Raw genomic sequence first — 26,651 nt, forward strand, 5'->3', positions numbered from 1 at the left:
GCCCGTCGCAGGCGCCGGGGGCGGGACTCGAACCCGCGGCCCTACCCGCGCTCGGCGGCCCGCGCGGGGCGGTCCCGCGGCGGCCAGTGGGAGCGCGGCTTGCTGGCAGGCGGGCGCGGCGCGGCCCGAGCGGCCATGGCGCGGGCGGGGCGGGCGGCGGCCGCGGGGCCGGGCGAGCCGCCGCGGGGCCGGCGGGGGAGCAACAGCCGCGGCCCCGCGGAGCGCCTGTAGCCGCCGCCGGGCCGCAGGCTGGCGAGCCGGGGCGCGCTGGCGGCGGCGGCGGCCGAGGAGAAGGAGGAGGAGGCAGGCGGGAGCCAGCCGCCGGCCGCGCCGCCGCCCCACAAGAGGATGAAGAAGCGGAAGGAGCTGAACGCCCTCATCGGCCTGGCCGCCGACGGCCGCAGGAAGAAGCCCGCCAAGAAGGGCTCGGGCCACCGGCTGCTGCGCACCGAGCCGCCCGACTCCGAGTCCGAGTCGAGCTCCGAGGAGGACGAGTTCGCCGGGGCGCGGGGCCGCTGCGGAAAGTGAGTCCCGGCGCTGCGCTGCCCTCGGCGGGTCGGGCTAGCGGCGGGGGGGTCAAGGCGAGTGTGGGGCTGGGGACTGCCGGGGGACAGCCGGAGCTGCAGAGTGTGTCCCACCTCGCAGGTCGCCTGTCTGGGGATAGAAGAATCATAGAGTCACAGCATGGTTTGGGTTGGAAGGGACCTTAAAGATCATCTAATTCCAACCCGCAGCCATGGACAGGGACAGCTCCCGCTGGAGCATCCCGTGGCTTTGCTCTTTTTGGTTTTATCTTGTGCTCACCGCAGCACAAGCCCTTGTGCTGTAAGGACTAAACTCAGGGGCAGCTTCTGGCGATGCTGAGCGCAGTTATCCGTGCGTGTGTGTGCTCAGCGTGCCACAGTCCGAGCTGGCGCAGTGCTGGCTTTCCCAGGGACGTGCTGTGCTTTTGCCAGTAAATAAGCTTTTCAGTTAAGTAACAGCAGCAATAATTGGGTCTCTGTGCATACCTGAAAGCCGGCATGTCTCAGGCAAACTTGGGCTTTCACAATTGGGAACGCTCTAGAAGTACTTGTCGTAACGTTATGGTAATACCCTGTCTTGAAGCGTGTTTTATAAGCTATCAAGCAGATGTGCCTGACATAAGTTTATGTCAGCCGAGCAGGATATTTTAGTAAAGGAAACCTGACAGCTGCTTTTAAATATGCTAGATGTGCCTCCCGAGGATAAACTGAAGAGACAGTAACAGCCCTGACCTGACTTTATAGCCTTACTTATTCCTGAAAACGCTCTTCGTTGGCTCTTGTCAACCAAAACGTGTGCTGTTACAACGCTGTCCCTTACTTTGCTAGAACAGCATTTAAAATAAAACTTTTCTAGGCTCTGCTGTATAGTCACAATCTGTTACTTTGTTTTTTTGCAGGGGAGACTACTTGCGATGCTGCAAGTTCTGTTACCCTTTATGTGCGTTTGTCATTCTTGCTGCTTGTGTGGTCGCGTGTGTTGGCTTAGTCTGGATGCAGGTGGCTCTCAAGGAGGATTTGGATGCAATAAAGGAGAAGTTTCGAACTAGTGAGTATAAATGTAACTGCTATTTCACATTTTCTTTGGGCAATGTGAAGAGCTTTAGTTGCTTGTCTGCTCAGTCAAAGTCTGAAAGTATTGAGTAGACAAATTACCTCTGAATTGAGTGCTGTGAGCCAAGAACACACAGACTTTGTAAATCTAAGGTGAACATTATATATTCTTGCCTGCTCTGTATCTTCTGAGGAGCAGGGACACTGGACTGGGTGGGCCTATAGTTGCTAAAATTTCTAAAACTCCTGACTTTGGTCAATGAAAGACCCTGTTTAAAAAGTCTGATCAGCTCAGTCAAAGCAGTCTAGGGAATTCTGGGGGGAAAAAAAGGAAAATTATGTTCTTGTCTTGACCTCTTAAAAACCTCTGACACTTGCTCTGGAGTTACTGCAATGTGAATGTTGCTTCATTCAAATTTTCTCTCTGTATCTGAATATTTATATTGCTCACATTAACATGTTCTTGTTCAACTTCTATGTCAGATTACATGTGGTGTAGAGTTAATATGTTTAATACTTTGAAGCATGGAGTTAAGATGAAGTGTTTTGCTTGTAGGGCTCAGGTTTTCTCTGTCCATGTCAAAATTCCCATGCCAAGATTTCAATATAATAACTTCTGTAGAGCTGTGCTGTAACAAATGGTGATATATGCATGTAAGGTATGCTCTTGGTTCTCTTGTGCCCAGAGCTGAGGCACAGATGTATTTTGGTGCCTTATGTTAGTAGTGTTTAAGATCCTGTGTATATTGAAAAAGGTAAGCAAAGGTGTTGTTTTGCTTGTGGTGAAAGAGGCATTGAGGAAATGTGTGTAGAAATTCTTTGCTATTGGTGTTCAGGTCTTCCTGTTCAGGCATGTGAGGTGGGGAGTTGCCTGCCAAGGTGGAACAGGCTGGCTGGGTGTGAGAGAGAGAACTGCTGATAGATGTGCTTTTGTATTAATTGAACTCTAAAAGTTAGCTGTTGCTGCTGTCCACCAGTTATGCAGGATACCTTCAGTTCCGGGTGCTGCTTTGTGGCTGTGAGTGTTCCCAGCAGCTCTGCAGTGACTCTTTCTGTGTTCTGGGTCAGCAACTGCTGCCCTTCGTGGACTGCTCCCCTTCAAGGGTGTACTGGTTGTAAATGTTTTGCAGGAGGACAACATTTGTTGGCTTTGGTGTAGTTAAGTTTCATCATTCCTGTTCAACACAGACCTCTTTGTTAAAGCAGCTGTTCTCCCTGAGCGTGTTCTCCCTGTCTGGCAATTACAGATGGGCTTGTTTTCTTCTTAATAGCTCTGATAGAAAAGCTGTGCATTTAATGCTTTGTCTGGGGATAAACGTGTCAGATTTCTTTGCCACCATAATAGCATGCCTAGGAGGTGGATGGGAGCCTCATAATGAGGCACAGCATTTAAATACAACATAAAAAAGCAGGCAGCAAGAACAGCGTGGTTCAAAAAGGTAACATTTTGCCTTGGTGAAATGTGTGGGTGAGCAGAGAAACAAAGGCAGGTGACCCATCTGTCTTACAGTGAGTTTGGAAAAGGAACCTTTCTCTGAATCTTCATCCACACTTTTTTCCCCATAACGACAGATGCTCGTGGCACGATTTGTTATGTTGTGCCATCCTTTGCACAAAGTGAGTATGGTATGAGTACTTTTTATAAACAACTCATCTTTGTATCAAGTATGCTTGGAATAGGAGGAAGCCATGTAATGTTTTCCCTTCAGTTGTCAGTAATGATGCTAAGAACACATGTGGCATTTAGCCTTCCTTGTGCTGCAAAAAACACTTCAGGCATAGTCTGACTGTACACAATGAGAGTGGCAAAACTGAATATAATTTGTCTAACAGAGCCTATGAAAACATAAGGTTCAGTGTGAACTGCTTGTGTCAAATGCATGATTAGCTCTCAGTCTGTTTTGGCTAAAATATAATTTTCAAGGTCTTATCCAAAAGTATTGTTTGCACCTTGGGTGATCCAATGCAGATTACTTTGCTCCTAGAAAGTACTTGGAGAACTTGCTTCAAGAGAAGTGAGGTGGGTTTTTGAAGATTTACAGCTTTCCAGTTTTGTCTGTTCGGGCATCCACTCCACAGGCTTCTCCTTTTGACTGGATGGGTCACACATGGAAATTTGTTCTGGGATCTGTCAGCTGCACATCACACAGGTCCCACTGCTCTTGGCAGTCTGGTCTGAACGGTGGCTGTTTGTTGTAGAGCTTTCCAGAGCTGCCTCACAGGGTGGAGGTGCAGATTTTGGAGAACTGTCACCTCCATCTCAAAACCTTTGTTTATTTGTTTCTCAGAGCCAGGAATTTAGGATTGCCTCATAGATCAGCTAAACAGCTTAGTCACTGCAGATCTGGAAGAACTGCATTTCTGAGGCTCACTGGAATTGCTTTGAGCTGTATGTTTCCCCCTTCCCGTAGTATTAATTGCAGTAATAACTGACTTTATTTCCAAGGGCCTTGTTTACTGATTTGTTTACCAGCAGGCATTAGTATATAAACTTCTACATTATTTTTTTTTCAGTTGTCTTTCTGCCACACAGAGCAACTAATTACATTAATCTCCTTGGAATTCACTTCATTGTCAGCAGCCCCTTTGGAGGCTCGAAAAGGGCACTGAGGTTCATTTCACCTGCCTCCTTTGCCCTGGGACTGTTGGCAATTCTAATTCACAGGCCCATTACTATTTCATGTTCCCCTGTGGAGGTAATGCAAAATAACTGCACTAAATAAAGACCTACTGAGGCTTGCCAGAATGACAGGACTGTGCAAAGTGTTAAATTTAGTACAGTCTCTCTGGGTTCTCTCTGCAGATATTGGTACTCTTAAAACAAAAAAGAGCTGTCATTCTGAGCAAACACTGAATCCAGAACTGGCAATAAACCTGTATGTAGAAACTGTTACTGCCTTCTTTCAGTGCTGTGGATATTGCTGTTTGTAATTTGTTTTCTGCCTTCCAGTGTTGTTTACCTGGATTTTTGTTTTGGTTTGGTTTTTAAACATACTTATTTTTTTCATTCTTTTAGTGGAATCCAATCAAAAGACATCATTCCAAGAAATTCCTAAACTGAATGAAGATTTGGTGCAGAACCAAAAGCAGCTAGAACAAATTGAGACTGGAGAACTGGGGCTGAGTAAAATTTGGATAAATATCACTGAGATCAATAAACAGGTGAGAGGGCATCAGTCCTTGGTTTTGAAAAATAATAAAATATTCCATTCAAAATTTTTTAAATGGAAATCAATTTTGTCTAAGGACTTCTCTGACCATATGCGTAACTTTTATTTTAAAAATTAAAATCGAGTATAAACCTCATTATAAACAAGTGAAAAACAGATTGAGCATCCAGCTGGGCTGGAGACTGATCACAAGAGGAGAAATTGCATAACTGGTGGAAGGAGTTCAGGCAGAATTTAAAAGAACCTGAGAACTGTGCAGTTCTTAATTTTCCTGCCAAAATAGTTGTGATGATTATGATGAGAGATTTGACATTTCAAATTTCTGAGAGCATTTTTCTAAGTGTGGAAAAGAGTTACCTGACTCAGTACAAGCTCCTGTTGCTACAAACGAAGGCCTGGTGTCCTGTGAACGTAAAACCTGCTAACACACACTGAGCTGGTGTAAATCTTGGCATTGCTGATGGGGCTAGAACTAAGCCACTTACCAGAGTGCTCTTTGCTCAGCTGCTCTATTAACTCACCCTTCAAATGAAGGATCCAGCAAAGCTTTTACTGAAATTTTTGCCCTGGAGGGTAAAAGTTCCGAACTGCTCACAGTGAATGGTGTTGAGAGGTGTTTGTGGGGGAACTCTCCTTGACACAGGTGCTCTGGTTTAATTTGTAAGAGTGCTGAGGTGCCTGCTCTCATTGATTTTTCTTCAGTCCCATGTGGTGGTTAAGTGCTTACTGGGGCACATCTGAAAATTTGATTTGCTTTCTTTAGCATCTCGCTGGCTGTTTTAGCCACAGTTATTTAGGCTCTTCGTGAGACTTTTAAAATGCTCTTATCTGCACCTGGATGTTAAAGATACTTGCACGTGGTTCTTGCAGGCCCTCGAATTACTTCAGGGTCTGGTTACAGTCTGAGCCAGATCTTCTGGGGATCAAAATTTTCTTTCTGTGTTTTTATCCATGAATTGTTAGGAGGCACTGCTGGGAATAATCCCAGCCAGTGTTCACAGCTGTGGAACTAGAGATTCTGCATGCCAGCTGATCAACATTGACCTAATGTAAAATCAGGATCTTGCCCATTTCCTCAACTTGCAAAACAACTTTGTTTTTTAACCAGAAGGAAGTGGATTTTAGTCACTGTTCTACTTGTGCAGCAGAGGGTTTGGGTGGTAGGTGCAGCTTCTTTGCCCATCACTCAGCTACATGAGAAGTTGCATGGCTTTGCTGAGTTTTGCCAGGCAGGTTTCATTGCTAAATACAAAAGTGGGTAATAGTTTCCTCCTCATAAGTACTTCTTGCACAATTTTTTAAGTCTTTCTTGGCCAACAGCCTCTCTCTAAGGGGATGAATTTAAAACTGGCAGAGGGTACCTTATTGAAAAGAAGGGTCTTCTGTGGCTTTCATTTAGTTAAAAAAAAAATTAAATAAAAACTTGCTCTTTTGCAAGAGGCAGAATAATTTTAATGTAGCCTAGGCAGCACTTCTAACTTAGAGACAGGGGTGTTTTGTGTGTGTACATTTATAATTTTGTATTGCCTTATGTTTTAATGTTACACATTAAGCCATCAGTATTGAGGAAGGTCAGAATCAGGACTATGTTGCATAATTCCAAGTATTCCTTTTTGGTTTTAGATCACACTATTGACCTCAACAGTAAATCATCTCAAAAACAATGTAAAGTCTGCTGCTGACCTGATTTCTCTTCCTCTCACAGTAGAGAAACTTCAGAAGGCAAGTACTGCAAATGTGGCTATCACTGAGTGTGTTCTGTGTGCTAAGCTGCAGCTGGGCTCTTGGGGACGGTAGTGACAACAGGAGCTACCTGAATTGCAAGGAATATTTGCTTCTCTTGTGTTTAAAATTTGACTTCATATATTGTATGGTCCTATGATAATGTATGTCAGGTAAAATATTTAATGGCCTTGTTTATCCCTTTTGGAGATGCATTTGTTTGTATCATGCTGCCCCATCTGTACCTTGGAGCTGATCTTTCTGCTTACTTTCCTTCAAGCTGTTAATCTTAATATCATGTGAGACATGGAAAAGATCTGTCTGTAGTGTTATAACTGCATGGAAATAGGTGGTTTGTTTAGATTTTTAATTGGAAAAGGAAGTGTATTGCTTTCTGTTAATACAATGTCTGTGTGCCTCAGCTGAGCATTCTTTACCAAAGAACTGCCCTGTTTATTTTGGTAAAAAGAATGGCTTGTTGAAACTTGCCTGGCTCTTCCATGGCAGTTCTGTTTATTTAGCAATAAACATTTATGTTGGGCTGACACCTAATGTGAGTCCTGTCTTCGTGACATTATGGGTTTCCACATCTCATTTCCTCTCCCTACAAAATTAATGTATAATCAACAAGCTGGTGATACACAAAGCAATGAGTGTGGTTTGGCTGATAGAGCTGCCAGGATTTCTTTTTCTGGGAGGAGTACAAATCTGTTTCCTAAGCTCCTTATTTGCTGCTACAAGCTGGCTGGATTTTCACTGTGTCCTGTCAGAAGCAAGTCTTAGGGCATGCTGTTATCAGGAGTAGCATGGCCAGCAGGATCAGGCCAGTGATTGTCCCCCTGCACTCTGCACTGGTGAGGCCAAACCTCAGATCCTGTGTCCAGTTCTGAAGGATTACTGAGGGAGTTCCTCTTGGGCAGTGGCTTTTGTTCATAGTGGTGAAGGGTGCTAAAGGTGTCCTGAGGTCCTCCAGGGCAGAGGTTGCTTTGGGTATAATTTGTAGTTTTGAGTGCAGAGAAAGTTCCAAATTCTTCAAACTCATGTGCATATTTTTGTGGCATTCTGCCTGCAGTTTCACTAACAAAACATTAGTGTTTAGCAGATTGGTGCTTTGGGGCAGTGCAGTTTGAGGAAGGCTGACATTTGTGTCATCTTTCTTATTGCAGACTGTAGCCAACATAGGTAGCACCCTTACCAGTGTGGCTCATGATGTTGAAAATATACAGACAGCTATTGAGGAATACAAGAAATCCATAGAAATACTCCAGAATGATGTGGTAAGAAAAATGCACTGATTTAACACTGTGCTTTAATGGTTACCTGCCTAATACAAAGCAAGTTAAAGAAATCTATGGGGTTTTGCCTTTTACCTTTGAAATAATTCTGAGGTTTCAGTAGGTTGGTAGATTAATTTCTTAATCTTCTAATCCCTGTGTGACATCTCCTATATAGTACCAAGTACATATTTCTCAAGCCAGAATTGTTCTTCCCTACTAGACTTCTTAGCCTGCATATTTTTGTTTCCAATTCCACAGATGTAGGGCTTTGGGAAATGCTTCTGTATAATGCAGGGTACTGCTTATGAAAACTGTCTGCACTATTTTAGGTTTGAGGATGTTAGAAAAATTGAGATAATTCAACCAACAAACTAAGACTCCATATAAGGATGAAATTACTGACTGTCTTTAGTAGAAACTACTCACTATATTTATCCTGACCTCTCACTTGGGGTTAACAAACTGAGCCAATAATTACAGTTTTTTAGCTAAACTGCAATACAAGAATTCTTGCAGATAAAATCTAAATTAGACACATAATGAAGCTTGATTCAGTCAGTGGGTGCTCTGAAAACATTGCAGATATGGCAGTGTGTATGGTAGCAGTGAAATGTGTATCATAATACTTCATTAAATGGAGAAGACTTAATTAGGAGTGTTTAATGAAAAGAAATTTGGACATTGTGTTTGAAAGAGAAAACTATTGGCCTATTTAAAATACTGCATGCACAGCATATGTGAGTGACTGTAATTGTACCAAAACATCCTTAGCCACAGTCTGCCAGTTATTAAACACTTATTTGCAGGGATTTTGTAACACTATTTTCTACTTCTTTCCTTAGAAGGAATTAAAACAGCTGCCTTCACTTCCCTCCACTGTTGTGCCAAGGACTGAGGGAAATCAGACAGAATGCTGCAAAAAGGTATTTTTCTCCCTTGCATAAGAAATTTTTGTAGGAGTGTCATGGATACCTAACTTACCTATGGGTTTTGCAGTGTGCAAAAACGTATGTTTTTTTTCAAGAAAATACGGATAATAATCCTTCAAAACAAAGCACAAGATAATTTTGCCGTAGTTTGTTCCTGTATATGTAAAAATAGGAAAGTTCCCTGGTCTGAGAAGGGATGGTTTTGTGTTCTGACTGGGTGAGGAGTAAAAAGAGTGAAACCAGTATCTGACAAATTATAGGTGTATTTTGCTAAAGTAAATGAAAGTGGGTTAAAGGCTTTTAAAGGAGTGGATTTTATGGCAGGTACTTGCTAATCTGAGCAAACTTGGGTGTGGCATGTACTGAGTCACCCTCCATGTAATGAGGTGTGGAAAGCAGTAATTTAGCAACCAAAAAAAAAAGTTAACGTGTTGGAACAGAATGACTGCACTTACTTACATTTAATACAGTCAATATCTTCCTCAAAAATTGAATCCTGTATACAAATATGCCCAGGACGTCCTTTCTTGGGAAAAATCATTGTTGTGCTTACAAAGCTTGACCTGGAAAATGAGATGAATAGGCCTTCTGTGTTCACTGGCACAGCTCAAGTGACTACATTAGCAACAAAGAGGTTAGCCCTGAGGAAGAATCTCAGTTTCAAACTTTGAAAGTTGGAATAACTTTCTGGAAGCTTCCAGTTGGATGTTTTCAGCAGTGTCAGTGGAGAGCCGGTCTGAAATCTGCCCAGTTAAACTGGGTCAGTCATGTTGTTAATAGCAGGAGTTGCTGCAGAGGTTGGGTAAACTGACACATGCTCTGTTTATATTTCAGGAAAGTCAGGCACTGCATGCAGCTTTGGAGCAGCTAAATAATACTGTAGTGGTATACCAAAAGTTGAATGACATCAAGCTTCTAAATGTGGATTCAGCCATTGGTAACCTCAGCCGGAAAGTTACGCTGTTGGAAAACTCTCCCCTTGTGAAAAATCTGGACAAAAGAGAGAACTCTACCATCGTGGTAAGTATTTGATGGCTCAGGGTGTCTACTCAGGCTACTGCTTCCCTTACACTGCAGATACAGCTTTTCAGACCTAGCTTAAGAAAATGTCAGAGTGAAACTGGAGGTGCTTAGGCGTTCATTAGGCTGGAATTTGTTTTTGAACAGATAACCAGCATGAAGAGTGTCTCAGAAGCAGTATATCATTTCTTCCCTGCAGTGTCTAAAGAAAAATGTTGAAAACACTGTGATATTTAAGAGTTGGTTGGTTACTTTATGAGGCAGGATTCACAAACTGAGCTATGTTTCAGATATCACTCTGTCATTGGTCTTTTGAGACCCAGTGAGGAACTAAGTGTGACTCTGCCTTGTTCAACAATGCCTAAATGCTAAAAAAACCCCAATAATTAAAAAAACCCTCCTAAATAAGTACATAAATCCTTGCAGTGCTTTCTGTTTGCCATAGTGGGGCCAGTCTGTGAGATCATGTTCTGTATGTTTAGCAATAAAAGAACATGCTTGCGTTGCTGTGATAAATTATATAACCCATTTTTATGACTTCATGTTTATTCTGCAGTGTATCTGCCCTGGTTTATCTCTGCTTCGTGTCTGCCAAATTTGAAGGAAAGAAACTCTGTTATAGAAAATAAAAAGCACATGAGTAAAACTCTGCTTTGTTTTTTTTCTGTAGGGGAATGATGCAACTACCTCTCAAAAAGTGGAAAATGAAGATCAACCAGATAGTGAAACTCAGTCAAATAAAGAACTGAAGGTAAAGTAAGGAAATACAAATTACATTGGATTAATAGAGCATGTAATTGTCTTTCTAAACATGTTTTAAATGGACCTTAATTGAGCAAAGGTCTGCAGAGAGGCACTAGTGGAGTCAAGGACTTGCTGAAAGCCCCTCTCAGTAATGGTCTGTCACTGGCAGGGAGTGAGTTTAACTGAATGACCAAATTGTAGTCTGGGGAGAGGAGGGGATGCTGCTGAGTTTAGTTTCCATCTGCTGCAAAGAAGGTGGGTAAGTGAACAGGCTGCACTATTAGTTCTGGGCTTGTATTGATGTGAATGATGTGAATGAGAAATGTAGTGGCTCCTGCACAAAGGTAGTCACTACTGCAGACAAATCTTTCAAACAAATTAAGCAATTCAGTTAATGTATAAAAGTGTTCACTCTAAGTGTGCTTGACTGTTTTATATTACAGATTTTCAGTCTCTTGCTCTTTTCTGTAGAAATACAGAAAGTAAATGTCAGATTCTTTTGAAATGGGTGTATACAAAATAATTGTCTGTTTTTCAGGTTGAGGTACTGATTCTGTTGTTTTCCTACAGACCACGTGAATTTATTCATTACATTTTCTCACAGATTTTTATTTACTTATTTTTTGTTTTAAAATCTTGTTTATAATTTTAAACTTTATCAGCCTGGGTACATCTAAGTTAGCCAAAAGTGCTTACATATTTTAAATTACTGCTTTTTCTGATTTTCTACATTTACTGAAGGGGTGAATTTTGATTTTTTTTTTTTCTGTGCATATGCAGGAAACAGGAACTAAAGATTCTCAGGTATCAAAACTAAAAGAGACTCTTCAGCTGATCAGTGCTCTCACAGGCAAGCCAGAAAATGACATTGAGGCATCAAAGAATGGTAAGAATGTCTTGTCATAGTAGTCTATAAACCTGGAGGTTCCCTTTGTAATTCAAAGAATAATTAGGGTGGATAATTTAGACTGTTCCTTAAGATTCTGATGAAGGTTTTTTTAGTTAAAGTGGTAGAAAACTGTTGTTTCTAAAGCAGAAAACTTTATGACTCCAGAAGGTTGAAGGTGACTTACAATGTGTATGGCAGGATCCATGTGGATCAATATCTGGTGTTTGAAGGCAGGCAGTGATTAACGTGTAGAGCTTTCTACCCAGTAACATCTGGGTTTGCTTTGTCAAAATGTAAGTGTAACACAGAGGAAAGGTCTCTGCCTCTGTTGACTTCAGTTCTGCACTTCTGCTGAACAACAGATTTTTAAATACTTCATTACAATAGAACTGTGCTCCTTGTTCATTCCAAGCAGGAGCTTGGAAATTTAGACCTTGCTGTTGGGGAATATTGATATTGCTAAGGTGAAAACAACCCAGGTGGGCAGATGTAATTTGCTTAATGAAGGTTCTTCAGCACCCTCAGAGTGGGGAGCAGAAAGCACTCCCAAGTCATTCTTTGTATGGGAGTTTACAAATACATATCTCCTAGTACAGAATGAAAAATTAAAGCTGTATGACTGTCCAAAAACTGTCCTTTCAATTATTGGTAAAAGGGAACAACACTGCTATATTCTGATATATTGCAGCATTCTTATCCCATGCAGCTACCATGATTAGGAGAAAAAAAATTGTTTTATTGGATTTTTGTTTGGTTTTGCTGGCTGTAATTCTGTGGAATTAGTAAGACTAATATAAATTGTTTTGTAACAGTTGAAAGTAGTCAGAGTACTACAGCAAAGCCCACAGACCTTTCAAGGCTGGCTTCAAGGTCAGCTGGTGACAACACAGAGAGGAATGGGCAGCTGAGCCATCTGTCCTTACCAGGAATTTCCAGCATTGAAGGTATGTCCTTTCTAGGCTGACCTTTTCTTCTGTATTTCATGTAAATGTTTAGGAGAGGATAAGTATAAACATTCTGGGAGAAGTGAGGTCAGTTTTAAAAGCTTGAGGACTGTGAGCTTAAAAGAAAAAAAGGCAATTAAAAAGAAAACTGAAAGGAAAGAATAGCATGGAAAAGAAACTGAGATTTAAGCAGGAGGTGTGCATTATACCAAAGTGTTATATCAAGTGCCTCAGAGAGTGGGAGAGAAGTCAAGGGCAGAATTAACATGCTGAAGGAAAAAGAAGTAGCTATGAGTGTGTATGTTCTAGGGCTTTTTTCTTTCTGTATTTTTTTTTCCAAGAGAACTCTGCCTGGTCAGATGAATGGTTTCTGGATCTTGCTGTTCAGTCTCTTCAGCTCCTGAAAGGGCAACTCTTTGCATCAGGAAGTGAATAGACACTTTCTCCTTTATATCATGTCCTGTTGGTATAGCAACAGTCATTCAGAGCTTGCTTTTGTGGGGGATAACTGCATCTGTATGCAGTTAGTGGTTGTAAAATGGGCTGTTAGTTGTGGCTAGAAATAGGGATTACTTTTTTTCAGATTTAGTGTCATTTAATCCAGAAATGTTCATGCTTTTTCCTCCTAAACTGTTACCAGCAGCTTGTGACAGCATAGGAGGCAAACTCCACACTCAGGGATGCTGTATTTAATTACTGGGTGGCAAGACACAGTGCTGTAAAAGTGGGAAAGCAGCTTACAGGATATTCCTGTGTACTTAAAGGAGCTGTTTCTCAATCCTTGTTCTCTTTGCAGATCTTCAGAAGTTGTTTGAAAAAGCACCTGAGGATGCTGATGGAAAACTCTCATATAAAGATCTTCAAAATCTGCTTGGCTCCACAGCCCAAGAGTCACAGAGCTTTAAGGAGTTTGATACAGATGGAGATGAGAAATACACACTAAAGGAACTGAGATTAGCATTAGGTGTATAGGGTATATATTTAGGGATGTGATACTGTTGGATGTTACTGTAGCTAAAGGAAGCTACAGGACATAAAAAACTATGGCTGCACTTTCCCAGTGTTTTACTGATCTTTGGAGCTAAATTACTGTACACATTGCCACCTCTTTTTTTAATTTGCATTTATTGAAAAGAAATTTACAAATTTATATGTCAGTAGGACATAATATTGGGGCTTTGTTAAAATCCAGAAAATTCCCAAACTTGGAAACATTTTCCTCTCTTTATTTCCTTTTCAAGGGAGTTATTGGTTATAATTTAAAATGTGTACATACTAAAATAAATCTATGGTTTTATATTTCACTGAAATTTGCCTTAAATTAGAGAGCTGCACTTTATGTAGAGCAGGAGGAAATCTGTCTTGTAAAGATGGGCTGCTTCTGCTTGTAAATATTTGAGATAGAGTAAATTATGCATATTTAAGGAGAAGTTTGTGTCAGGGGCTGTGTTGGTAGTAAGCTGTTTATAATGAGAGACTGAGCCTGGAATGTGGGGGTTAAGAGCTTCAGCTAAATTACTGATTTTGACTAAGTATATCCATTAATAAATTTGGCCTCAGTCAGAGGAAAGCAGGAGGGGTAAGTCATGCCCACCTATAGCAGGATGTATTTTTAAAGGGAAGAGTTGAAAATGTTTTTATATCATGAGCCTACAGGAGCAATTAACTCGCCAAGTGCTTGGGTTTTCACTTCAGCATTCTTTAGGCTTTGCGGTGTTGCATTCAGATTATATTTTGTGAGATGAGCCTGTCTATTTATTTTTTTTAAATGAACATATTGAATAGCTTTAATAGATGCTTAAGAGGTAAAAGCCTACAATGCAGCCTGCTGAGCAGCACCTGAGCAGTTCATGCCTCAGTGGTGCTCAGATACACTCCAGGAGTGTGAGCGGGTGGGAAGGCCCAGAACAGACTTTGTGAGCTCTTCCCTGACTATTGTGAATGTGATCCCTTCTTGGTACCTTTATTTTTTTGTCTTCTTGCCAACAGAAGGCTGTAAAAAGCTGTGTAGGCATGTGCAATGGCATCATCATTCTGTACTGACACCTGGTCTGTAAGTGAGGTTTCCTTACTACGGAGGAACTTAAAGATCTGCTCATAGTAGTGGATCTAAATACAGTGTGTATTTATTACTTCCTGGAACACAGAAAAATTACTTTTGCAGAGGGGATTCTCTCTTGCAGGCTAGATCAGGGCCAAGTTGGGTGATCTTGCTCACAAATATCACTGATCTTGTTAAGAGTTTTTTGCATGATTAGTGACTTGAAGTTGCCCACCTCGCTGAAACATCAGTTTATGTAGAAGTCAGTTCATAATTGTTGACTTTATATAACTTTAGACTGGATGTTTTATCAATAACTGTATTTTGGAAGTATGAATCAGCAAAGGAATGTAAAAAATGGAGTCCTATTACCCATTTCCTAGACTTCTTTCACTGTTGCTCTCCTATCCTGTTTGGGTAATGCAGATGTCACCCAGTACCAAAATGCTTTTGATGTGACGTTTGAAAACTCAGTATTTAAAAACAAAACAAAACCAACCAACCTTGGCTTTAGAGAGGACAAGAAACCAACACTGTCTTCTTGCCACTTCCCATACCCTTTTATACGCTACTGTATAATTCCTTAACCAAATAAAAAAAAGCAATAAAATGTAACCATTCTGATATTTTATTTGTACATACTGTATCATAGCCATATGCCAGAGTTTTCAAAATATTTTTGGAAGTTTATTTGTATGAAATTTACCTTAAAATTTAAAAGATTGTGGTATCGCCTTGTGAATCTTCTAGTGTTTTGTTTTGTTGCAGTCTGCTTTACTTTTAGAAGGTTCTTCAGCAGGGTAGTGAAAACGCCAGCTAGACCTGATGTGTGCTGTTCCACTGCCCATGTCCTTTGCCTGTGCCCAGGGAGCTGAGCTGGTCAGTGCTGGGACACAGCTGCCCAGGGGTGCTTCTGAGCTTGCATGTGGAGGACAGAGTTGATGCCTAATTGCTGTGGATGGGCTTGTGCTGTCAATTAGACGAAATCTGATCATCTCTGAGTTCAGTGGTCTCTTCTGTGCTGCAGCCTGGGCTCACTGGCCCCATCCCTGCGAGGTTTCTGCTACGCCACCGCTCTCCATCCCGCATGCTTCCCAAAACCAGGTGTTGGCAGGGTTTCGTTGCTGTGTTCATTCACGGTGCTGATGAAAAGCCGCGAGTGTAGTGAATACACTCATCCAGATCAGCTCCCTGCCCTAACTCATGCCTGCTGCTGGTGGACTACCAGACAGGCTACCAGACGGGCAGTGAATCCTTGAGAAAAAAGCGGTATCTGCTTGAAATCCAAAAGCACTGAAGCGGTGAGAGCAAGCTGTAGCAGGAACAGAGGTGTTGCTGTTGTGCCGTGATTTCTGGGTTCGCTTTCGGACTGTACCTGTGGGTTTAGGCGATCCCCGCGTAGGGAGCCCTGTGCGCACTGTGTACCTTCCCTGCGGGCACCGAGCTGCGCGGGGAGCGGGGCTGTGCCCAGCGCGCTTGTTCGCTCCAAGCGCTCCATCGTGTAACGCGCCTTTTAGTTTGTCTCAATAAAAGCTCCTGTCCAGCGTGCGGCTCCGGCCGGTTCCTGGCGGGGGAGGCGGAGGGGGCCGGAGCGGGCTGAGGGGAGCAGGTGGAGCGGGATGGGCTGAGGGGAGCAGGCGGAGCGGGGCGGGCTGAGGGGAGCGGAGTGCAGGGTGGGCGGAGGGGAGGTGCCGGGCCGGGCCGGGCTGATGGCAGCGGGCGGAGCGCGGGGCGGGCTGAGGGGAACGGGCGGAGCGCGGGGCGGGCTGAGGGCAGCCGGAGCCATGGCGGGCCCGCTGTGCCAGGCCTGGGGCCTGGGGGCAGCCCTGAGGAGCCGCGCCGCGCTCCGGCCGCTCGGGCTGCTGGCACCGCCGGCACGGGGGGTGCTGGGGCCGGCAGCGGGAACGGGAGAGGGAACGGGATCGGGAGAGGCGGCGCTGGAAGAGAACCCCTTCTATGGGAAATACCGACACAAGATCCAGGAGCTGAGGAGGTGGGCCCTGAGGGAGGCGGCAGCGGAAGGGGATGGGCGGGCTGTGTTTGCGGAAAGGGCATGCTAGGGGAGCTCTTTCCTGAAGGAGAGATGTTTTAGCTTTTCGCCCTCATGTGGAATTCGATTAGTTTAGGCCAGCCGCCTTGAAATGCACATGTGGCCGGCATCAGGTCAGTGAGTGTCATCTCCCAACGTGGTCAGCTTGATAAGACACAGTTTAGAGAAGATGAAATAAAAATTTAAAGTGAGGAACATGAAGCAGTATCATAGCAAACATTTTAAAAGGCCAAATGACGTTAATCACCCAGCACAGGTCTTCACCTTTGGAAACTATTGGAGCAGGCGAAGAGTATTACACCTTCGGAAACCATTGGAGCAGGCAAAGAATAGTCCAGCTTCTAGTCTTTCATTGTATTATAAAGGAGGATTTGAACAGGAGTAGTTGGTCTTATTTTAAGTGTAAGTCCACCTGCTGGCAAAGCCACAGTTGGAACTGCCCATGGAAGAATCATGGTTGTATTATTATTATTATCATTATCATCATTATTGTTATTACTATCATAAAGGTGGGTCACGTTACTTAGCAATATAAATAAATGAAGCAAAAGACTACATAGATTTACTCACAGAACCGTGGAATGGCTTAGGTTGGAAAACACCTTGGAGATCAACTACTTCCAATCCTCCTGCCATGGGCAAGGACAACTTCCACTAGGTCAGGTTGCTCAGAGCCCCATCCATCCTGATCTTGTTGGAATCCAGTGCCAAAAACAAATCCAAAGCCTTGGGTCATAGGAGATATTGTGCAATAGCTTTCACAGTTTCTTGACTGCATTGATTTTTCCTGTTTATTGTCATAATTGAAAACTTAAGATTATTTAAAAGCAAACTGGAATGTTTTAGTTATATGAATTTATGTCCAGTTGGACAAGGAGCAGGGAGTTGGACTTGGATGATCCTTATGGGTCCCTTCCAGCTTGAGCTGTTCTATTGCTCTGTTGTACTGTTAATAGTCCCTTTTCCAATTCAGGTCCAGTCCAGATGTGTTTGAATCCCGTATGGAGAAAAGAAATGAAGTGAAAAAGCAGCCTGTGGGACATTCCAAGCAAGGGGAGTTTATCAGATGCATGGAGGAAAAGGCAAGGCCGATTTTCTTTGTAAATCACATACATTAAAGCTGTAATGTTATTTATGTGGTATCAGCATAATGTCACAAACTTGCAGCATCCCTATCAGTTGGAGCCCTGGAATTTCAGTCTGATGTCTAAATATACTGTTCTGTATTCCCATGTGTTATTTTTTAGAATGTTAATTCCCTGCTTAAAACTTTAATTAGTTCCAGATTAGTTTGGCCAGAGGAGTGACAAAATCCTGCATTTGTCATTTTTTAGTGAATGCAAGAAAACTGTTCAATAATATTGGATCCAAAATGCGTAATAGTTTGTTTTTCACTAATCCTTTCTGGCCTTGAAATTCCTAATTCACATTAAGTTACTTCACCTAATCAATCACTTATTTTATTAAAAATACACCACAGTGATCTTCAAGTATCTTGAGCTCCCAGAGAGATTTTTATCAGCAGGCATGTTATGTGTGGCAGGGAAGGCAAATAAATGTTATTAAAGCATTAGCTGCAAAACTAAGAAGAATGTTTTCTTGCAGGCAGAAGGCTTGGGCACCAAGGCATTGAAGGGAGGATTCACAAAGGATAAGGTAAGGGAAATGAACCTAAGTGTTTAGGAGGAGACATTGTAGCAAGGCAAGGATATAGATTAGCTTGTATTGCCACAGTCAGCCCTTCAGCCTAGAACACTTTGATATAAACCTGGTGTTCCTTATGCTTCATTTGAGGGTAAGATTTTAGTTTACTATTGGGATCATGTTCAACCTTAAAACTTGGAAGATCTGTTCTGAAAAATAAATAGAAAGGGTTAAGCTGCTTTTACAGCATGGAAATACATTTCCAGTGATCAGCCAGCCCAGGGACAGGAGAATTCTCTTTCACATTCTTTTATTTTGGTAAATCCTCAGTGTAAATCTGCCAAAGAGCACCTGTTTGAGCTGGCTGGAGGCAAAAGGCTGCTGCTCCTTGCAGCTTCAGTAGAGATCTGCACAACAGGAGCAAAGCATGGCTGTGCTCAGTGTGTGAATCCACTTCTCAATGTGTTGCTGCTGGATTTTACTAGTTTATTTGGCAATTAAAGGGACTAAGTCATGCTATAAATCAAATGAAGTTCCTCTAGGTTGATTTTGTTCTCTGTAATTGCATCCCTTCATTCTGGATTATTACATGAATCAGAGAACTGCCATCATGCCAAAGTCTTTATGCTTTCTCTTGCAGACACTTGATTCAATTCTTAATGTTGAGATGGTGAAAGAAAAATCAGCAGAGGAGATAACACAGGTGATGGATTTAAATAGAATAAACTTTGCTTCTCATCTGTGCTTAATAGTAATCTGCATGTAAGGATGGAAATTTTACTTAGACTGAAAAATAAAACACAGCTGTGGATGTATGTTTATAAAAAGCACATTCACGTGGTTATCCATAGGAGAAGATAGAATGTTCTCCATCTAGGTAAGTCATCCTAGGATGTACTAGGAGATGCAGGTACACTGTGGTATTGCCATCCTGCTGTGGTGAAGAAAAAGACTGTCAACACAGAGGAGCATTATGCAAAGGCTTGTCTTCTGTTGAAAATGTTTTGTATGTTTTTTATTAAGAATACCACCACCACCAAAAAGCCCAACCAAAACTCATTGGTGTGATTGTTGAGAAAAATGTAAGAAGCAGTTCTGATGGTTAATAAATACTGAGCCACCTCTGAGCCCACTGCTGATTTCAGTGACCTAGTTGGAATCCATAATTTGGTACAAGTACTCAGGAGCCTTAAGAGAAGTGTGTTGCTTTAGCAGGAAAGTCAGTTGGGCTTGATTTAAAAATGACTTCTCAAAATGCTTACTAAGGTTAGTTGACACTTCAAAGCACTTCATATTACTGCTAGATGCTGGACTTCAACTGTATCTCCTTTTTTTTCCTACAGATTTGGAATCAGTATTTTTCTGCAAAAGACACGGTTTATGCTGTTATTCCAGTAAGTAGTTCTCCTGTAGTTATGCACTTGAAAAGCCAGCATGCAAAGCTTTCCTTTCCAACTGTGGTTCTGCTGCTCTTAAAAGCAGTCATTAAAGGGAAATGGGGTTTCAAGAACAAACTTACTTTCTGGGTTGAGCGATTTCTTTGCCCCAGAAAAAGGCTTTTGTTTCCAAAAATGCATATCCCTCTTTTTCTCACTCAGAGAAATTTCAATAAATCAAGGACCTTTTTCTGTACACCTGGCTGGAATTTCCAGGCTTATTTTATTACAAGTATCCAATACTCTTTGCAAAGCCCTAGTGTTTATTAAGTGGCATTTGTATTTTGAGAGTTATTTGCTTTTTCTCAGAGTTGCTTGTTTCTTTGCCCTCTTCCCTACAGCACAAGCAGCTGCCTCAAGGTTAATGTGGCAATCCTAGAGCACTTGGCTGGTAACTTGCACATGGCTAAGCACTTATGACTTACTTTCATACATTTACAATTATTGGCAGCACTGTCTTTCATTGAGATTGCTGGGTGTTTCCTGAGATAAGATCATATTTCTTACTCTTGATAAGTTTTCCAGATGTTAATTGTTCTTAATTTGCGTTAGGCTGAAGGAGGGTTTTTTCACTTTGGGGATTTCTCTTTATTCTTTTCTTCAGGGTCATTCTGCGATCGCAATCTCTTAAATCTGTCTTTTCACAACTGTGTGTTCCTTGAGTTCTTGAAACCTCATTTAGATCTGGACTCTGATTTGCAATTGTATTTGGCCCTTTGAGCTGCGACTGAATTCAGTGGGAGGCAGTATTTTAAATGTGTGATGTGCTGTAGGCTCTGGCAATGTGGGATTTTAAGTCAAGGAGCTTCGTGTTTTGGCTTTCCCAACATGTGGATGTTGTGAAAATAGTTTTACTTGCGCATTTACTGTAGCAGAGGGCCAAAGCCAGGGACTCCAGTTAAAATGATGTAGGTCTTTCATTAGTGGGGCTGGCACTGTGCTTTGGTGCAGTGTTTTAGGAGGAGTGCTGGAAGCTTTTTAAGACTTCAATGCAAACCAGATCCCAGGCACATTAGGAAGCAGTTCATGGTGTCATCGAGGGGAAAGAAACCCTTTGTCTTTTGCCAGAAGCTTTTTGCTGGCTGGAAGAGAGGCCTTGCATAATTCTCCAGCGCTCAAAAGTACACACGAAGGAATTTCTGGTTGATGAATGGCATATGTTTTCTTTCCTGAACACCTAAGAGTAGATATTAATATAGTGCTAGGAAGCAAAAAAAATTAGGCAAAAGATTTGGGGAAACACAGAGAACATGTGAATGAGATTGCCAGGTTTCATCAGGGCTGACCAAATAGGGTTGTGGTTTTAATTTAAACCTAAGCAATGAGTATGTTATTGAGTGAATATATGGGCTGCATTTTTATACTGAAGAACAGATGACAATGATGTAAATCCGCAATTTGGAGCCAGGGATATGTTGTCTCGTTCAGCTGTTGACACTACATGATGCAGTGGAGCAATTACTGAAAGAGGATGTAATGTAAGCCTGAGGCTTGGGGCCTCCACATCCAAGGAATAAAGCTCTGGACCCAAGGAGTTTGGTGCTGCATCTTAGAGACAGCATTGTTAAAACAGGATGCTGATGACTTGTAGGTAAATAAGAACTAAATGCAGCTTTCCACACTCATTGCCACCTGTCCCCACAGTGGGACCTTCTCCAGATGGAAACTGTACCCTGTAAAGGTTAATGAGGTGATTGTGAACAACTCTGCATCCACGTTTGTGTTATAAAAACTGAACTTCTCTTTCTCCTTCCCCAAAGGCAGACAAGTTTGATTTGATCTGGAAGAGAGCCCAGAACTGTCCGTCGGTACGTATGGCAGTGCGTGATTGTAGAGCTGTAATGCTTCTCCTCTTCAAAGCCTAATCCATAAACTTTTGACCCTCCTGTGTTCATACTCATTGTATCAGCCTGTTCAGTAAAATCCAGGTGTTCAAATACTTGTCCTAGTGCTCAGATAAAGCAATGGCTATTCAAATACATGAACCAGTTTGATCTAGATAGAATAGATGGAGGGTTAAGAAAACAGCAGCACAATATCTCCCAGGGAATGGAGACTTTACTGGGTTGATGGATTAGTCCTACATACTTCACTTGCCAAGAGCAAGATCAAATGTATCTGTCTTCCTGAGCTACTTGGAGATTGGGAAGTTATTTATAGCCTGAAGTGCAGTTTCTGTACAGTGCACTGGCATTCAGTCAGGTATGCTGCATGATTTTCTGCTCCCATGTCCTTTCCCTTGGTGTGGGAAAACGAGCAAGTCTGTAGCCTGTGGAGCTGGATAGACTGTAAATCTCTAGAGAGAAGATGCTGCCTGTTCTGGAGCAGCTGGTGAAGTGACAGTATTAAATACTCCTTACCTTGTATTTGACCATTTCTGCTGTTAGTTTTCTAGGTGAGAACAAAAAAGGTCAGAGTCTAAATGTTCTCCACTGCTCTTTCCTTTTTATGTGTCTCAAAATACTGATAAAAGTATTTGCCAACATACTTGCTAATTAAGTAATAGTGATAGGGTAATTCTACTTCATTGTGTGCTTTGAAGCCTGGTTCTTGCTGTCCTTTTAGTCCTTGTGGGGCAAAGAAACGCTTTCTTCTGTTGTGGTTCTCTCACTAAAGCATTAATGCTGGAGGCTAGTGTGACACAGGCATCATTTTGTTCTGTGTAAGGGAAAATTGGTTTGTTTTTTTTATAATTTCTCTGCAGTTTCTGTATGCTTTGCCAAGAAAAGAAGGCTATGAGTTCTTTGTGGGGCAGTGGTCTGGAACAGAATTACACTTCACTTCCCTGATAAATGTTCAGGTGAGTGTTTGAGATAAGAAGTTGAAAATTGACTTAGAATTCAGAAATATATAATATCAGCATATTGCAATATATGGTATTTGCCAAATAGTTTAATCGACAGGTTGTGTAGCTTAACTTGAAAAGAATTATCATGACAAAAGCTGCCGTTAATTATGGGTTAATTAGTACATTAGTTACAGGTAAATTAGTAGTTATGGGTATTAAGTGTCTCTCTAGTATAAAGGAGAATGAGGTAGAAATTCAGTAGTTTCAAAACATAAGCAAGAGCCAAACTCTGTAGAACTGTTTGTGCAAGCTACTTAAAATAGCAGATGCTGTAAGATGAAATACCTTTCTAAAAATTGTGGGTTTTTTTAAATGCTAAATAGTCTTTAGTCAAGGAAAAAAAAAACAAACAACATAACTCTGCAAATCCCTTGTTTTCTGTAAATACCAAGAATAATGAACTTTCAATTAGAGCTGACCCTTAAGCCCTGAAAAGTAACCACCTCTGTGGCAGTAAATGCTCAAAGTTTTGTAATCAAGCACCCAGGTCTGCAGTGGAGTGAAGGTTTTTTATGGGATACTGACAGGTTTCTTTCTCTCCTTCAGACCCAAGGTGAAACTGCTCCAAGCCAGTTGGTCTTGTACCATTATCCTGATCTGCAGAAGGAGAAAGGGCTAGTACTAATGACAGCAGAAATGGACTCCAAGTTCTTGGTAAGAGAAGTCTCTTGGGCTTCCTTCATTTTATGCTGCAACTCTTCCTACAGTTTTGAATCAAAAGCAAATGACAGTGAAGCCTTTCAAAGACCCTTTGCCAAAGAATGGTCTTACTGTCTTTCTTTAACCTAATGTCCTGAAGGCTAGAGAAAGCTAGAAGGGAATCATCAGTCTTTGTTGATTTCAGTTCATGCATTCTTTTTTTAAAATTTGGGTATTACAATTTATTGTTGTAAAAGAACAAAGCTTCTGTTTTTCTTACTAACAGAAGCAAATTTAAATGAAAGCTGTTGTTACCTACAACAAGTTAAAACAGTGTTTTGAAGCTTAATCCTGTTTGTCAAAGCAGGAGACTCCAGAGCTGTGTGTTCAGTTTGTGCACTCCTGTGCTCTTTCCCTCTGTTTGGGCACATCATTATTGGCATATCTGTACCAGTGCCTGGACTGGTGGCACTGGGGACTGAGTAGTGGAACAAGATGACTAAAATGTCCTTGCTCTAACTGACCTCCTTACAACCTTTCTGAAACAATAAGGGGAGTAACTGGTAATGCTTTTGCCCTGTTGGATCTCAGAGGAAACAATCGATCTTTGCAAGTAGGTCAGCTGTAAGAAGGGAAAAATGAGGACTTGGTGCATCTTAGAGTGGGCAGGGATCACAAAAGACACACTTGACCTCTGAGGCAGATGCACAGCAGGAGAGTTGCTAAAACACGTGGTGCTGAAGTGTTTAAGTAGGTCAGAAACAGCAGGGAGGTCGTTTGGTAAGAGATATGCTAAACTAAGGTGACCTGGAGTTGAGCCATGTGATGAGTAGGACTGTGGCCTTTCTTTTTCAGTGGGACACTGGCACAGCCCCACCCCGATGGTAACAGCTCTGTTTTCACTCCCAGGTGGTCCATGATGCCCAGTGCTTGGCCAACCAGGTGCAGCTGTTCTATGCCACCGATCGCTCCGAGACCTACGGATTAGTGGAGACCTTCAACCACAGATCCAGTGAATTTAAATACATGGCAGTTATAGCAGAGCTTGAGCAAAGCGGGCTTGGAAGAGAACTGAGCCCTGGGCAGGTTTCTGACAAGTCGTAGAGCCTGGCCTGGGGGTGAAAGGAGCCAGCAGCAGGCAGAGGGTCCTAGGAGGGATGGTCCTGTGTCTTCTGTTTTACAACTTGGATTTGGCTACAGAAAGAGTCTGGAGACATCCTGGGAGTGTGATAGTCAAGCCTGTCTGGCACTGATGCCAGATGAGTGCTTGAGCCATTTGAACAACAGTAACTAATTGCCAAAAAATGGAGCCCAGTACTTCAGTGTAACTTCATCAGAAAGAACCATTTTCCCTATCCTGTAACTTCCTGCTGCCTGTTGGATTGTGGAAATCTGAAATAAAGTGACAGAAAGGGAACTATGTAACGGGCTGCACTGACATCAGGAGGGAGATGACAACCAATGTTTCTTCTCAGTAAACGCATTTTAAATGCCTTCCACCATTATAATTGCATGGTTCAGTACTTTTTAATCTCTGTGGAATTCACAGAGGCTTGGCCATCAAGAAGAAAGAATAGAAGCAGTGGTCTACAACAGACACCTCTTTGTTTCTTTGTGAGGTTTCTTACACAGATGTATATTGTGGTCTGAGTTTTTCTCAGGATTAAAAAAACAGAGCCACTAGATTTGTTCTGGGAATTTTGTGCTTCTTAATTGATATATTAATTGTATCCTGTTGCTGTGTTTCTGTCTTTGAGATGTTATTTTTGAGCAGTAGGTTATTACGAACATGGTTTTATTTTTTTGGTATATTTTTAGTAGTGTGGAGGAATCATTGCCTGTTTTACAGGATTAATTTTTCTCTGACTGGCATCTAGTCAGCCAGCTCACAAATGGTATTTGAAGGAACAAAAAATAACTCTTGTTCCCACTTCGGGAAAGGCACTATCCATAATAAAAGATGGACTGGCATAGTAAGAGAGAGAGAGTCACCAGCCAGCTTCTTGTTTGTCAAGTGACAGCTCATGAAAATAAGTGTCTTGGTATGAACATGCAGAGCTCCTTTAACACAGCATTGTTAAACACCACGACCTGATAGGGAGCTGTGATGAATTACCGAGGTTTCTTACACTGTCTGTTTGGTGTCTGTAGTTGTAGGACCCTGTTGCTGTAATGCCCACTGTCACTCCATGCTTTCTCAGCCCATTCTTTGCACTTCATGGCCTTTAAAAGGTCCCTTCCAACCTAGCCCATTCTCTGATTTTATGATGTGAACTGCACAGTGCAGTATTATGGTGGGGTCTATTTCATCACCAACTCTTAGATGTTGGGTGTGAACTCCTGTCCTTCCAGGAAATTGCAGGATGTTTCTAGAAGAGGCACATCTTCTCTTGGTTTGCTGCAAGGAGATGGTATTGCTCCCTGCTAACATATTTTTGCTTCTGTTCATTGAGTGTGTACATAGCAGTCTGCATAGCAGGGGAATAATCAATCAGAGGAGGTGTGGATAGGGCTGTGATAATCTGAACAGCAAATCACCTTTATTAAAAAGCATTTCTGCTTCTGGTTTATAGTCTTCATGCTCCATTTATCATTTTTCCTTAGCTGATAAAAGGGCTGTTTTGATTAATTATTCACTTCCTGCTTTGAAGAAGTCAAAGTTGCTGCATTCATTTTTAATAGAGCTATAATGTAACATCCCTGGGAGTGAAATCCAAGGCTTCCAAATCTACACCTCAGCCTCTTACTGAGCTTAAAAGACCGAAGTCTCAAGTATAAGTCTGTAGAGGTTACTACCTGTCATTTCGAGTGGTGGTGGTTTCAACCCATCGTGTGATTTTTCCTAAGATAAGGACTTTTCCAGGGGGTTAAAAAAGGCAGAAATGGCCAGTGATGAGCTTGAAGCTGGGATACTAGCCCCATAATAAAAAAGGTCCAAGAGAAAATCTAGGCCTGATACTCTGCCCCACTGAATGACTGCTGTAAGGGGGAGTAACTCAGCTGAAGAACAGGCCCTACAAACCACCCATGGTGCAGAAACCAGCAGTGATTCGAGGCTGTGTGACTTCTCCAGTGCCTGGGATGCACTTGTGCATGAACTGTGCTGCCTGGCACAGCCTTGGCATGGGCTGACCACGGGCATGGATGGACACTACAAGCTGCAGAGTGGACACAGACCTCTGGGGCTGTTTGACTTTGTGCAAATCAGCAGCTGTGCCAGTTTTAAACCACTAAAAACTCACATAGGATTTGTAAGATTTGATGCACTTAGGATCTTGGCTGGTGAAAAATAACACTGTTAGCTTGACAAAGCGAGAGGTGATTGTGGGACTCATGTGCCATCCAGCCACTAGAGGGAAGGTTTGTCTCCTGATTCTGAGCTCTGGGCACACACACAGCCTGCCTGAGCCTGTCTGCTCAGCTTTGTGAACTTTGTGAGCTGTGGGCTGAGAACACTTTAGATGCCCAGGCTGCTCCTGCATGGTCCATAACGAGCTGAGCTGTGCTCAGTTCAGCCCACAGTTCCACCAGCCCTGGGTCGTAGATCCCACTGAAGCTGCCTTGGAGAGGGCAAACATCCTGCAGTAGTTTCCCAGCATGTTTTGCTGATTGCCAGTCATTTTTGGGCTAGGATCTTCCCAAGATGAATGTGTCTGGTTTTCTCTCATGGAGGAGAAGCCCAAGACTCCAAGTGGCCCCATGAAAACTTCAGCCCCTGCAG

At 42.4% G+C, this 26,651-nt stretch overlaps 2 protein-coding genes across 2 annotated transcripts; both read left to right on the top strand.

Annotated features, from left to right (window-relative positions):
* Positions 1-113: 113 nt before the first annotated feature.
* EFCAB14 (EF-hand calcium binding domain 14) lies at positions 114-14,928 on the top strand. The gene is made up of 11 exons (XM_085067666.1): positions 114-524; positions 1,424-1,572; positions 4,594-4,739; positions 6,371-6,469; positions 7,636-7,746; positions 8,589-8,669; positions 9,510-9,695; positions 10,366-10,446; positions 11,220-11,325; positions 12,141-12,272; positions 13,069-14,928. The coding sequence occupies exons 1-11, from the start codon at positions 349-351 to the stop codon at positions 13,242-13,244; spliced, it is 1,443 nt and encodes a 480-aa protein (XP_084923792.1). The 5' UTR covers positions 114-348; the 3' UTR covers positions 13,245-14,928.
* Positions 14,929-16,049: 1,121 nt separating this feature from the next.
* Positions 16,050-24,660, top strand: ATPAF1 (ATP synthase mitochondrial F1 complex assembly factor 1). The gene is made up of 9 exons (XM_085067667.1): positions 16,050-16,306; positions 17,337-17,445; positions 17,969-18,019; positions 18,648-18,710; positions 19,351-19,401; positions 21,204-21,251; positions 22,148-22,243; positions 22,838-22,945; positions 23,840-24,660. Exons 1-9 carry the CDS (start codon positions 16,098-16,100, stop codon positions 24,032-24,034), a joined length of 930 nt encoding a protein of 309 aa, XP_084923793.1. The 5' UTR covers positions 16,050-16,097; the 3' UTR covers positions 24,035-24,660.
* Positions 24,661-26,651: the final 1,991 nt, after the last annotated feature.

Source organism: Lichenostomus cassidix, chromosome 8 (genome assembly GCF_008360975.1).
Source record: "Lichenostomus cassidix isolate B80296 chromosome 8, HeHo_3.0, whole genome shotgun sequence".
Taxonomy (NCBI): Eukaryota; Metazoa; Chordata; class Aves; order Passeriformes; family Meliphagidae; genus Lichenostomus; species Lichenostomus cassidix.

Excerpts from the sequence above, each read along its gene's own strand:
- ATPAF1 (XM_085067667.1), top strand. The coding sequence starts at position 16,098 with ATGGCGGGCCCGCTGTGCCAGGCCTGGGGCCTGGGGGCAGCCCTGAGG. Across the intron at positions 16,307-17,336 it reads AAGATCCAGGAGCTGAGGAG|GTCCAGTCCAGATGTGTTTG; the intron begins GTGGGCCCTGAG and ends TTTCCAATTCAG. Across the intron at positions 18,020-18,647 it reads GAGGATTCACAAAGGATAAG|ACACTTGATTCAATTCTTAA; the intron begins GTAAGGGAAATG and ends TTTCTCTTGCAG.
- EFCAB14 (XM_085067666.1), top strand. The coding sequence starts at position 349 with ATGAAGAAGCGGAAGGAGCTGAACGCCCTCATCGGCCTGGCCGCCGAC. Across the intron at positions 4,740-6,370 it reads TCACTGAGATCAATAAACAG|ATCACACTATTGACCTCAAC; the intron begins GTGAGAGGGCAT and ends TTTTGGTTTTAG. Across the intron at positions 12,273-13,068 it reads AGGAATTTCCAGCATTGAAG|ATCTTCAGAAGTTGTTTGAA; the intron begins GTATGTCCTTTC and ends TTCTCTTTGCAG.